Source organism: Eublepharis macularius, chromosome 2, assembly GCF_028583425.1.
Source record: "Eublepharis macularius isolate TG4126 chromosome 2, MPM_Emac_v1.0, whole genome shotgun sequence".
Lineage (NCBI taxonomy): Eukaryota > Metazoa > Chordata > Lepidosauria > Squamata > Eublepharidae > Eublepharis > Eublepharis macularius.
Genome location: NC_072791.1, coordinates 174,411,777 through 174,425,814, shown reverse-complemented (window position 1 = coordinate 174,425,814; position 14,038 = coordinate 174,411,777). Strand labels below are relative to the sequence as shown.

The window sequence follows — 14,038 nt, the reverse complement described above, 5'->3', positions numbered from 1 at the left end:
AAATATTTAAATGTTGCAAAGGAAAATGGACAGGTCTCTGAACATAATAACTGGCAGCTATCATTAACATTCAAGATCTTTTTTTATAGAGACGGACCCTCACAGCCTCTCAAACCCTTCAGGATTTATAGAGCACTTACACTTACTTTAGCATATGTTTAACCATTTCCTATTACCCTGAAAAGCCCTGGATCATCCGTGCATACAACAAGGAGGTCTCCAGACCATTTGTCAAAGAACTTGGAACCAACATTTGGCCCAGGCTTGTGCCTATACTCAAGCAAAAGAAAAACATGGCTAATACCATTTAAACTTCACCAGCTGAGGCCTGATACAGTGACAGACTACTAGCTTGCACTAGTTTGGAAGCTACTAGAACTAACGTCAGCCAGAATGAGTTTGCGCTAATTCTACCTATATTTCAGCATCAATTCCCCAGACGCAAGCCTCCTTGGACCCATTGACTGACAATGCACAAGACACCTTCCACTTCTGAATAATACCAATGTCCACATTAACAACATACACGCATGGGAATCTTACTCACCATGGTTCATGTGAAGGGCAGCAGACATTTTTTGTCAAAGTGGTAAAGATAAGCCAGGATCCAAAAAGAATCCAAGATCCAACTTGTTCTACACTCCCAGGGGATTACAGGCCTGTACTTCCTCAGCAGATGCTGTTACTACCACATGGGAAACCATGTTGGAAATGTAGTAATTTTTAAAAAACCAAACAAACCTGAGTTCTGGTCAGCAGCTAAGTGGTTAATAAAAACAAACTAGAAGATACACGAAGGCTTGGGACATGACTAGAGAATCTGAATGAAACAAGCTATAAAATATTTAACCCAGTGACTACAGAACAAGCAAGATTCAGGCCATGGCATGAAATAGAGCAGGCATGTCATCTAAGTCTCTATGAGAATGGACAAACTAGCTCATAATAGTTGCATTCTCTTCCACAACAGCAAATATAAGCAAAGGATCTAGACGATCGTGTACTGTTTTCATTGTCAGAAGTGTTCAACCTGCAACAGAATTATATTCCTAAAATTTATTAAATTTGAAAAGCATTAAAAAAATTCTGATGCAAAAATAATGCACACTAATTTTTTCTAAAAATCCATGCCTTCGTAATACTGCCATGATGGGTAATTAGCATTTTAAAGCACTGTTCAAAAAGAGTTATTTGCACAGAAAGCTGCAAACACCTTACTTCATTCATTTTTATACAAAACGCAACTACAAACTTTTTTCCCCTTTTAAATACACATGCTGCCATTCTGACACAAATAGGCTCTCTAGCAAGCTAAAAGTAGTTCAGCTAAGGTCTGGGCAACATTTGACATTTCAGCTACAAGGGAGTTCCAAGCCTCTTCACATTCAAGTGCAAATATCTACTGCTGTGACTGCTACTGATGTAGGTAACATAGATTTAGGATTAGTTCTTTTAGAAAGCTGGATATTCTAAAAACCAGCCAGACCTCACCCAAAGCATTACCACCTGTATCGTGAGTCTCCCTTCTGGCAGGGGTGGTGTGCTCCAATCTGTGACCCCCTAAGCAGGGATAGTCCTTCTTACATTGCCAAAGCATTCTGTCCCATGTTCCCCAATATACTACTTTAGCAAACAGGGAAATATGTCACACACACATGGAAAGCACAGGTATTGCCAGTGGCATGACTAGCCTTCATTGCTTCAGTTCATATTACAGACAGCTTATCTAAGTGACTCTAAACAAAGTAACAGTTCAGAATTCAAAAAATATGTTTAAGGAAGACCAGTTGTGTAAAGGCAAAGGCTCAGTCTCTTTCAAAACCAGGCCACCTTAGGACTTTCGAGACATCACCACAAATCACTGCTTGCTTCTAAAAGAATCCCTTACATTTGTTGTGAAGAGTTCATGATTGCAGGACTACAAACTTTGGCAACAAAAATCAATCTGAAAAGTAAACATGTAAACTGTACCCACTTACTAGCTATAGTATGATGCAAGGAAAAACACAATTGAAAAGAAAAGTTGACATAAGATTTGAAGAAGAAAAGTAACATTAAAAACTAAAAGCAATAGGAAATATATTGGTATTTCATCACTCGGGATCTGGTAGGCTTGTTCAGAAGTTCTTTAATTAAGGTCCCAATAGCACAATGTTTGAATACTTCAGGCAAACTGTTTTTTTTTTTAATTAAGACTTTTATATAAACTTAACTGGATTTTAAGTCCTTTGAACAACATGGTTGCTTTAGTCAACGTGGCCTTTCATTAGAAATTCTTCACATAAGAAAGAATGGATTTTACACCAGCATCTCCAAAACTCTCCAAGCAAAGAGTTATTTACATCTTCCCTACTTCTGCATTCCAACACTCAGACTTAAAGCTGAGACAATGAAAGAGACTGTATTTTCATCAGGTGGAAGTGTGATCAAAGTTCTAATTCCTTCAATCCTTACAGATTTTTCAATTCCTTGCTATCTGACAACGACCAGAAATGTACACACATAAGAACCTCCCACAAACCTGTCTGCTGTGCAGGCTGTGGCAGTGGCTGGTTTTGCTGTGCGTTGTAATGAATGGAAGTAACTGGCCGATACTGTTGACTGGAGTGTGGATACTGGCCGGGAGCACAGTAACAGGCTGGCATCTAAAAAGAAGCAACATAGAAGAAATTCATTTGGATGTATATACTTCAGACATCACCTCAAGCACCCAATAATAGCATGTTCATGTGAAGAAACAAGAGTCTAGAGAAAGACAATTAAACGTTTAACTGCTGAAGAACAGTTCTTTTTCTTTGAAAAAATTGGGCATGCATTAAGTTGGATCGAAAGGGTGCCCCTTTCATTAGCAAAAATGCATCTTTGGGTCAAGCACTGTTGCTTGATTTCTGCTCATCAATTACACATTGCTTTATATTAACTGCATATAAAGAAAAAAAAAGCTCCATGGTATCATTAGTGGAGGAATTTATTTTACAAGCCTTAGCAATAGCAGTCCTAGGCTAATGCAAACTATGGAAAAGCATTCTTTTGCTTGTTGTCATGTCTGATAGAGAAAAAAAACACAAAACCAGAAAAGAGCCAATGACTCAATTGCTTAATACAAAAGTACTGCAGTTTTAAAAAAGCATGATGGGGAATACACCGCTAATTTAAGAGCACATATATCAACTTCAAACATTTTACTAGATTAAAAAGTAGTAAATGCTACTGAAATAAAGCCACAGTCTATTCCGTGATTCTAGGCAAGAAGCATAGATGACTTCCTTCACTTATTTATAACAGAGGGGTGGGGGAAAGAGAGAGAAAAAGACCCCACAGAAAGCCAAGCTAGTTGATATTTTAATGCAAGTTTAATCTGTTAAGCTACTTCTGATATGGTTTTGCAACATTTAAGAGCTCTCTACCTGTGGCATTGGTTGCTGCATATATCCCTGTTGCTGAAGAACCTGCTGGTTGACAGGATGGCTAGATGCACTGTAAGTAGGTGTAGGGACTGGTTGCCCAGGTGGTGGCGGAGGTGGTGGTGGAGGAGGTGGGGCAGTTGCTATGATAAAACCAGGCTGTTGAGGGGGCTGAAGGACCACTGTGGACTGGAACATGGTAGCATGAGGATCAGCAGCTTCCCCAGATGGCTGTCGGGAAAGACTCATATGGCTGAACTGGGGTCCTAAGTTGTCTTGCTGAAATTAAGACAGTAACCATTATTCCTTTTCTGAACCAAGGCAGAATTGCTCAATAAAGAATCACTAAAACATGGAAGTGGTGAAGTACTCTCCTATCCAGTTAGAGTGTGTTAGCAGTATTCTTTTAAAAAATTAGAATGAAAGCTCTAAGACATCTCAGTAACTAGTAACTGGAATAGTGGAGAAATGATGCACAGCTTATATCCACATCAAAAAACACTTTGTCTGTGAACTGTAAGATAGTTGCTATCGGCTGCACTTGGTAGTATTTTCTGATGTTACTCTAAGGAGAGTAAGGAAATATTCACCAACAAAAGGTGCACAATGTTGGGGAATTTAAAGGAAAACATCAGCAATAATGAGAAAATAAATTATGGTTTAGTTATGAAAAAGAAAAGCATACGCACGTTTGTATTTGCTACCAAGATGTAGTGTTAGTAGTTGTAATAGACAAATTATTAAGCCAAGTTAAAACAAAGTTGGAATGGAGCGGTGTATGCATGACATGTAGCCCTTGGGATTCTCATCAAGGCATACAATCCTAGCGTTCTGCTGATACTCACTGAAAACCTAGATTCTTCTTCTCTTTGCTGTACATTCCAACACTTTCCCCATTCCCTCAAAACTGCTGAGCTAGAACTGAACCGAGGAGTACGTGGACTAATGGCAGTAACATCCAGTATCTTTTAATAAAACATGCAAAATGTGTATGTTAATGTATTTCATTTCTGAGATGCTAATTCAACGTGTTTTAAGGGGGGGTGTCAAGAGAAAGCCTTCACTTTCTCCCCCGCTCTCCCCTACATAGGCATTTCCAAAGCAAAAATGCACATGTCCACTTTTAAATGACTTTGAGAGAATAAGTTGCATGTTGGTAGAAATTAAACTTTGAGGCACCTCTTAATATTGTTGAACCTGAAAGCTATTCAGATGAAACTTGGGTGGACCCCACATGCCATATTCAATTTTATACTGTTTTGCGAAGCATTCTGAAAATAATTTAGCCCTCATAATTAAACACCATTTGGAGGCAAGCTGACAAGCCTCCTCCTAATGAATTGCAGTAGCAGAGCTACAGAGCTATACCTGACTCCCTGGTTTGCTGTTGAAACAATATTGTACTGCTCTGAGGTTGCAATCAAAGTGAATTCATGCAGAACCTTACCTTGGGGAAAGGGGCTGGACATCTACAAGTGTGAGGAATAAAGCTAAGTTGGACAACAAAACTCAAAAGGTAGCAGGCAAGGTCCAGCACCCATTTTAGTTCAAGTGTTAGTGCACATTGGAAAACTTTTTATAGTCATGGGAGATCAGACAACATAAAATACCCAGAGAGGGTAGACAAAAACAGCAAGGAAAAAGAAGGAAAGACATAAAAATTCAAGGAGTATATAAGGAATACTGACTGGCTATGAAGAGTAATAGCAAAAAAAAAAAAAATCCCACAATTTTCACTTAGAACAGAATTCCCTTGATACACAGAGCCGTTACCTTGCAGGTAGGCCTGTCATAGATTTAAGATGATGATCCATCTCCTTTTTTGACCTCTTACAAATAATCAATTACTGAATATTGGAGCCAGTCAATATTTATATTACACATGCACATCCCAACATAAAAACTACTCTAGAAAAGATTCTCTCATGCAAGAGGAGGTGAGTAGAAGATAATATACCACAGTATATTGCTGGGTAGATGAGACTGGCAGGAGCGGGGGCGGATAAGAGACTGTGGAGAATTGAACAGGCTGTGAAGAAGGCTGAAGAGGCCGGATAGGCTGAAGAAGTAACAGTTGAATACACACAGTTAACAGAGTAAAAAGAAATGAAAATGGGAATATTTCTTTTTGTGTAAAGTCATATTTAAAAGTTCAGTTGTGCAACTGAAAATACATGTAACACAAGGTTGAGATTACATATGATAAAAACCTAACAATGGACATTTCCCCATCAAGAGGAATAAATTACTTAATAACTTTTATAATGTTACACAGCATGACAATGCAAACTTGTGATCTCTTTAATGTTTAAGGACTAAACAATACATACAAGTACACAAGTACAACAGGTTGTCTCCCAGTTCTAGGCAAAAGGGGCTTCCTGGACCAAAATTTGATCCAACAGTCATAAAGAATAATCATATGACAAGTACAACTTATCTTTCTCTCTCAACATGTTTTCTACAACAGTCTACCATTCTCTCCTCATCTGACTGCCAAGAATGCTTAGCCAACCATGGCATATTTGATGTGTGCACCTGTGGCAGGATGTGATTGGTTGCTGGCTGCTGCTGAGGTGGCATGGGAGGAGGTGGCTGCTGAGGAGGTCCAGGCACTTGATTTCTGACAGGTTGCTGAGGAATAGGAGGATTATACACGACTGGAGTGCCATCTGGATTAATGAACGGCTGACCTAGAGGGTCAGGGACAAAATACATATATTATGTAGCAAAATGCAATCTACCAGCAGAACACAAATGTTTGCTTTAGATGACTTTCTTTTTTCAAAATCCAACACTGTAATTACAGATTACATTTCAAGAATTGCACAGCTGCTATAAAAACTGGTATAACAGTAGAACTCAGTTGCCTCTCTTTTTGTGGGGAGGGGAGGAGAGATGAAGTTAAGGATTAGAATGTAGAGAAAATGCTGATAAAAAGTATACCGTCATCCTTTAAAATTTTTAAAGAATGACAATTATAGAAATCGCTTAACACAATTTGGAGTGATTGTCATGTTGTGAAAAATTCATTTGAAATTCACAAAGCACATCCAACTCATGTGAGATGACGCTGAAAAAAGAATAATTCCTGGGATTACAGTACTACAGCTGACATTAAGCAACTGTTTAAAAGGACATCCCAGAATGAGCTGAATTTCAATCAGATGAAGCGTGATGGGCCAACCTTCTTGTGTGCTGCCCACAACAGAGAACTAATGGGGGGGGGAACAGTTCACTAAGGGAACAAATACACACAGAAGAACTGTTTAGAGTCTGCTCATTTATTTTGCTATATTTTATATCCCTGCACTTCCTACAAAGTCCAAACAATTTGAATAAGATACCCCAGTGGTTCAGGCAGTGCTCAGGGGCAGACTCTTCTTAGTTCTGGCAGCTGAGCCAGCTTCAAGCCACCTTCTGGACCACCAACTGGAGGCAGCCCAATACAATAACACTGAATCTATTTTCTAACTCTTGGCCAATGTGGGCCTATCCAAACAGGTGCAATACAAAGGCAGTCATTTAAAAATTTAATCACCATATCTACCTATTAACATACTTCTATAATTTTATGTGAATGTACTATTTAAACACACTGCACTATTAGGAACACTCAAAAATCCAGAGAAACCTTATTCCACACAAAACACTTTCACTATTCCACATCAGAAGAAACATTAAAAGGCATGCTGCTGCAAAATTAAGAGGGAGTAGTAGGGGACGGGGGAAGAAAGGCAAAAGACCATTGTGATTCAAAACATCATTCATACATTACTGCATAGTCATTAATACAAAATAAAGGAGAGACACCCACATCTGGATACCAACCTGTTTGAGGGTTGATCAGAATACTTCCAGGTGGTATGCCTGCCGCTTCCAAGGGAAGCAAAAAGAAGCTACTGCTAGAAGGCGCCACTTGCCCACTCATGCCACCATCAAAGGAAAGAGAACTACTAGTGCTGACAGTTGGATAGACGGCAGATGTGCCATGAGAAGGCTGGCTGAGAGCTGTGACTGGAAGAGGCTGCTGGGTATGAGAAAGAGAACCCGTGGATGACCCTACACTACTAGAAGACTCTGAACCTAGGAAAGGAGTAACGAGAAATGGATTTTACCTAGAGACAGAATAATTCATGCACATTTCAATATGCAGATTCTTATTCAGTGTTTAACCTTTTAATGCACAGCCTGGAATGATAGCAACAAAGCAGCAGCAGCACCCGCCCTTGCTTCTCCCGCTCAGATTTGCATCTACTCCATTTGACATACTGTGAAAGAATGAAGGTCTGTTCTAAACTGCACAGGCCTTTGCTCTCATGCCATGCAGATTTGAGAACACAGTTTGCCTGCTTTTTTCCATGGATCACAAATACAGCAAGGCTGAGAAACCTGAGGCAGCCAAAGCCCATGGAAGCACTTTTGGAAAACAGGTACTCCCTTGTCCCACCGCCAAACATATTGCACAAGAGGAGTTCATCAGAAAAATCTTCACACCAGTAAGAATGCAAACTTTTTTTAAAAAATAGAGTGTTCAAAAGAGAGTTAATGATGGGAACAACTTATCCAAAGTTAAGCTATGTTGATGTAATAACAGAAAATTAAACACACAAAACTTTGGCTCTGATACATTTTAGTATAATACAGATGGACTCAGATACAGAAAATGAATGCACATATTTGAGATGTAAGAAAAAAAACTTCAGCAGCTTCTACAGAATCGAGAAGGTAATGTAAATCTGGGATGAAATTATATATTTTACTTTAAATTGACCCCAACAAAGGGGAATGTTGTAGCACCTTAAAAGGCTAACAAATACATTGTAGCATAAGAATCTTTAAGATTCCCAAGAGGATTAATCTTTTAGGTGCCATAACTCTCCTTTTTTATTTTATTATTACATTTCTAGACCGCCCTCCCCATCGGACGGGCTCAGGGCAGTGTAACAACATACAATTTATGACAATTTATGTTAGTATAGCAACACATTCACGGCCACCCCACTGATCTGTTCATGAAGCGTGCTGATAGTGAAGTGGCACTGATGAATCTGAGGAAACCATCTGTGTTAACTTTAACTGCACTCCAGTCAAGTCATGTGCTTATAAAGTCTCTGATTTGACCATTTGTTTATAAACAGTATCATCCTCAATATTATGTGGAAGAGGAGATCTTAACTGACGCCAGCATAATTAAGGGGGGAAATCTAGGTACAGTTTTTAAAGTTTATTCAGTCTATGAAATTTGTACAGCAATAATCAGCTAAGTATATTAAATGTGAAATCTAAAGTTCTATTTAAAGGTTCATTTAATTTTCGTTTGCTGTATTGGATCTATGCAGAACAGGAATAGGAAAAGTAGGATTATGGCTCATTGGAAGACCACTATTTCTGCAATACCATCAAAGGCCTACTGACAACAGGGATACTTGCAAATAAAATAATAATGCTGGGCCTTAATCTCAACTAGCAGTGGACCTTCTTAACAAAGAGCATATACCTCAGTCACGTTGAACTTGATCATGTGGTTGATCTTATCTAGCACAAGTGGAGCTGCACTAAATGAAGGGAAATTTTATTGCCTCCCCTCTGGCTACAGCCCACTGTATCCTCTAAAATTGAGGGGTCAGCATACCTCTAGAAACAGCATGGAAGTGAAGGGGGGGGGTCACCAAAAATTATCCCTTCCCCATGCAGAAGTGCCTTCTGCAAGTGGGAAAAAGAGAATTTAGGATCTAAGCCTGTCAGTACAGTTTGTAAATTTAAACAGATTAGAGGACCATTGACTTCTTAATTATTTTAATTATAATAATACTGCCCACATGTCACTACACCTTTTTGGCTGAAAAACATTTTCTTATCCAATATTTCCCCCCCATACCACCACCTAATTTGTTGCTGAGTGCTCATTTTGCAGCAGAAAAGATTCTAAGGAACAGGTTAAAACTTTTTTATTTTTATCACCTGTAAAAGGTGATTAAAATGTCTAGAAGGAAGAGAGGTACATCCAAAGTGAAATGGATGGTCAAAGGAGGTTGACAATGGAGAAACACCAATGCATTACTTCTCACCAGACAGTGGTGACAGGAAGGGCTCTTGGGCATTGGGAATGGGAATGGATCCAGGATAGTTTAACAGTCCTGCACGCTGCAGGCGCAGTCTTTTCTAGACAACTACATACATTTCCATTCTTCCCAAGACACAGTGTCTGATCACATTAGGGAGTGTCTGGATTCAACATCACTCAATCTACTTATATCTAGTATGACATATTATTAAAAGTAAAAATACACAGTTTAACACCATCAGTATCTCTACAAGTCTTAAATATCTGACACAGTTGTTGAACTAGAGATTAGAGATGATAGAGCCTTTGTTAATTTTTAAGGGGAAAGTTCCAAGGAGGGGGATAAACATGTGCTCAGCACCATTTTCCGAAGTGTCCCTACCAAGCACTTCAGATCAGACCTGTGAATGCCCATCAGGCTCCCACATTCTCATTAGAAGCAAATAACAGTTTTCCTCAACAATCCATCCATCTCTGATGGATGAGACCACAACTGGTGCTTAATTGCAATGCCCTGATTCCATGCATGCAGGAGAACAGGAGCTGGAAAATCAGAAGTTTAAGAATGCTAGAAAGATTCTTAAACATTTGTTCAATGTCTTTTTCTAAAGACTAAGAAGCTTAAAAAAGCCCCCCCCCCCCCGCACTTTAACACAAGGAGATTTACCTTAAAATGTTAGGGTTTCTTTTAACAAGGAGCTGAATAGCTACAGATTTAAAGTCTATTCAGTACCTTATGCTTCCAGGACAGAAGACTTTGCTACTCCCCCTAGCCATACAGCTCCCAGATAGCCTTCACAAACCAAGGTGGGTAAATGTATCAGTTCTCAGTAGATCACTACCCCAAACAACCCTTCTCTACCTCTATCTTATCACTCTTTTGGTCCAATAATTAATTCCTAAAAATCATATAATACACAAATAGCTTTTACCTACAAAAACAAAACTTGTTATAGAACAAGATGGTATTTGCCTGCAAACTTAGCAGAAATAAGGAACTGCCTTATACAGTGTCAGCCACTGGTCCCCTTCACCCAGTTAAAGCATGTTCTGATTGCCAGCAGCTCTCCAGAACTTGTACCACTCTTGCAACATGAGATACTTTTAACTGGTGATGCCAAGAGTTAGACATTATACATGCCAAAAAATGTGTTCCCAAGTACCACTGCTCTCTAGATTTGCCTTAAAATACAACTTGCTTAAACAACCAATGACAACACAGTGATAAAAAATGCCCTGGGTACGGTAATAATAACAACAACATAATAATAACATTCGATTTATATACCGCCCTTCAGGACAACTTAATGCCCTCTCAGAATGGTTTACAAAGTATGTCATCATTTTCCCCACAACAATAATTACCCTGTGAGGTGGGTGGGGCTGAAAGAGATCCTAGAAGCTGTGATTGACCCAAGGTAACCCAGCTGGCTTCAAGTGCAGGAGTGGGGAATCAAACCTGGTTCTCCAGATTAGAGTCCCGTGCTCTTAACCACTACACCAAACCGGCCAATATGGTGCAAGAAGGTGGACATGACGTGAAGTCAAATCTCTGATCAGCCATTCAACATACTGGGCTTAACTATGCAAATAACAATTGTCTGCTTTCCATTTGACATTTTCCACATCCTGTTTTGTCCACATTTTACATATTCTTCATTAGCTCCAGTTCAAGTTGTTATTTTATCATTTTGAATTGCTCAATGTTTTTTTTAATTTCGTTGTCTTCACTCTAACAATACTTTTCTCCTTTTAGATACCTTGTGACTTCTTCCTTTGTCCTTTCTTTTTTTCCTATCCCATTTCTTTACGGCTCTCTGCCTCTCAGAACCTGCACCTTTCCTTTCTTGCATGTATTTAAATGGAATTTGTAAATTGAGTTCTCCAAAACCTTTGACTTCTAATCTGTGCCTTGCCCAGTCTTTTCCCTCCTCCATTGTTTCTTGCCCTTTCCTTGTACTACATATACGTCAAGAACATGGACAGGATCTTTTATTTTTAATCTCATATTTGTACAGTTTTGTTTTTAATGTATGTTACTATTTATGCACTGCATATCCTCAGAAATAATATTGCTATTCTCCTCTTTCCACTATTTTGTGGATAGCCCAGCTAAACTGCCATTTTACAATTCATACTAACCACTGTCAGAGTACTTTATCATAGTCACTAGGTGTAAAAATACCTTCAGAGTATGTTGGGAAAATTGATTAACTAGAAGAGGATCAGGGAAATCTATTTCCCCCAACAAAATAAAACACACAGAGAGAATGATGGCCTTATCTTCTGAATGGCACTGATATTTTAAATACTTCAGATAGGCTAGTTCAAATCCAGTTTGCATACAACTTTACACACTGAGAAAAGCTATAATCCAGGAATGACTTGTAATTCTTCATACAGACTGTAGAAGTCTCAAACAACCTGAAGGAACTGGTTTCAGCAGTTACTGAGGTAACTGGTAGTTCTAAGAAACTTCTCAACACTGTTTAACAAAAGCTTTGAAACCTAAACCTAAATCATGCCAGGGAGACTTGCTGTGATGGCAAATCAGTGAGTAGAACCTCCAGCTCTCTGAACAACAACCTTAAGACAGCCCCTGTATTCTGTACCTCTAGCTTAAATTTCTTCACTAGTAATTTCAACCGGCTGATTCTGTTTAGAGATAATTCAGTCATGACCAGCTGGATTAATGCTGATCTAGCATGTACAAAATATGTGCCTACATCAAATATTGTAATCCAATTCTGATTTTTTTAAAAAAAGTTCCATTCAGTACCATTACTGACTAAGTAGGCTAACCACTGTTTCTGTATCTCACTTTATCTGCTTCAGAAAACAAGCTTTGTTTTTTTACTCTTTACACAACATAAACCTATCTACTTGACTTATCTTGTAGTTAAAAAGGAGAGTAATTTCTTCAAGGGGAAACATTTTCATAAATGTATGCCTTTTCCAGTGATTTTTCAAGGGGTTTCTTTTCAGTGATTTCTGCAGTTATAAGGTGGCTACCATCCCAGGACATATACTGGTACCCCATGTTTGCCTCCTCTTGGGATCCATTCTGAGCCTCTTTTAAAGTGCAAATGGCTACAACTTTAATGTTTTTCCTCTTCAAATTACCCCTCTTCCTTGTAATAACAATGTCAATGCAGTCAAGTAGCCCTGAAGGCACACAAAGTTAATTTGGAACGAGAACAGTGTCTATGCAGGAAGTAATACTCTCACTCTGAATTACCTTTGTTTGTCTTCAGGGATGCACACATCCAAATCTGCTTGGCTGCATTAATGACTTCACTGCTATTAGGAAGGTGAAGAACAAACTAATTAGGACTGAGATTTCCAACAAACTGATGATAAAAAGTGAGGTTTTGGTAGCCTTTTGGAATCTTTTCAGTCTCATGAAAGCCCCTTTTTCACAAGGAAACCATTCACTGTAGCCCTAGTTAATATAGAGTAAAAAGTGCTCATTTTGTTATAATCATCTTACACCACTGGGACCAAAACTGCAGAATTTGTTTAAACTCTGAGAAATGAAAACCGTGTTTGCTGATATAAACTTTCAAATAATCCTCTCTTGAAAATCACATGTTCTTGGTTCCGAAGAAAAACAATTCTGTTATACTGTTATGTCATTTGAATTATTCTGAAAGTTAATATCTCTCTCAGTTGGAATTAATTTAAATTAATGAATTATTATGACCAAATCAAGACCAAGTAATACAATAGCAATTCAAAAGTTCTGTATGAGTAGCATAGACCAAAAGGTTTTACCTAAATTGAGAACAGTTTTACCTCTCTTTCAGACTATAAATGCACTAGTAGTTTTATGCTGACAATATTTACTAGCCACAGAGCAAAACATAGATCTATGTCATTGGAGAGCAAAGACCAAATGTCACCCCTGAGACCAATAATTAACTAAGAATGTTTTCATATTTGACTTTCCTCAGTTTGAGTTTGAAGTTTTTGAAAAACCAGAAGCTCTGACGGTCCTTAACCTGCAACACACATTTTGAGGGGAGAAACATAGTACTGGGGTGTATTTTCTGCTTACATATTTCAACATGCATTAGATTTTCTTTTGAAAGCCATACCTGTCTTGGATAGCCTGCCGGTGCTTTTGCTGCTTCCAGAGCTATCGCCTCTTGTCAGAACAGAAATCCCGCTGAAACTGCTGGCTTTGGTCACAGCTGGCTTCAGATTACGAAGGGAGCTGTCAGAGTCCGTGCTGCTCCACGGACGGGGTTCAGAGTACTTCAGCTCATTGTCCGTACTGCTTTGAAGGCTGTTGGCTGACCTCCCTGAAGCATCCTTATTGACTCTGCAAATCATCAAATTTAGGTTAAAAAAACAGGCACCATTTGCAAAAAGAAAAGCAATAAAAGAAGAGTGAAACATGCAGAATGATTTGGGACTTTAAAAAAAAATCAAACATATTCAATACCTAAATATCTGCCGTCTTTGCTGGGTACTATTGGCTTCTTCCTCTTGGATTCTGTTGGCATGTTCAATAAAATAGTAGCTTAATATTTTATTAAATAAAAGCAAATAGTAACTGGCTTAA

At 38.6% G+C, this 14,038-nt stretch overlaps 1 protein-coding gene across 2 annotated transcripts in view; it reads right to left on the bottom strand.

Moving 5' to 3' along the window:
- Positions 1-14,038, bottom strand: part of R3HDM1 (R3H domain containing 1) — a 109,650-nt gene that overhangs the window by 29,119 nt on the left and 66,493 nt on the right. The window contains exons 13-19 of one of the 2 annotated variants that reach the window (XM_054970845.1): positions 13,919-13,969; positions 13,569-13,795; positions 7,236-7,490; positions 5,943-6,097; positions 5,362-5,463; positions 3,408-3,683; positions 2,522-2,645 (exon numbers count right to left, since the gene is read on the bottom strand). In XM_054970845.1, coding sequence (XP_054826820.1) covers positions 2,522-2,645; positions 3,408-3,683; positions 5,362-5,463; positions 5,943-6,097; positions 7,236-7,490; positions 13,569-13,795; positions 13,919-13,969 — 1,190 coding nt within the window. The remainder of the gene's footprint in view (positions 1-2,521; positions 2,646-3,407; positions 3,684-5,361; positions 5,464-5,942; positions 6,098-7,235; positions 7,491-13,568; positions 13,796-13,918; positions 13,970-14,038) is intronic. The other variant, XM_054970844.1, reaches the window with a different exon arrangement.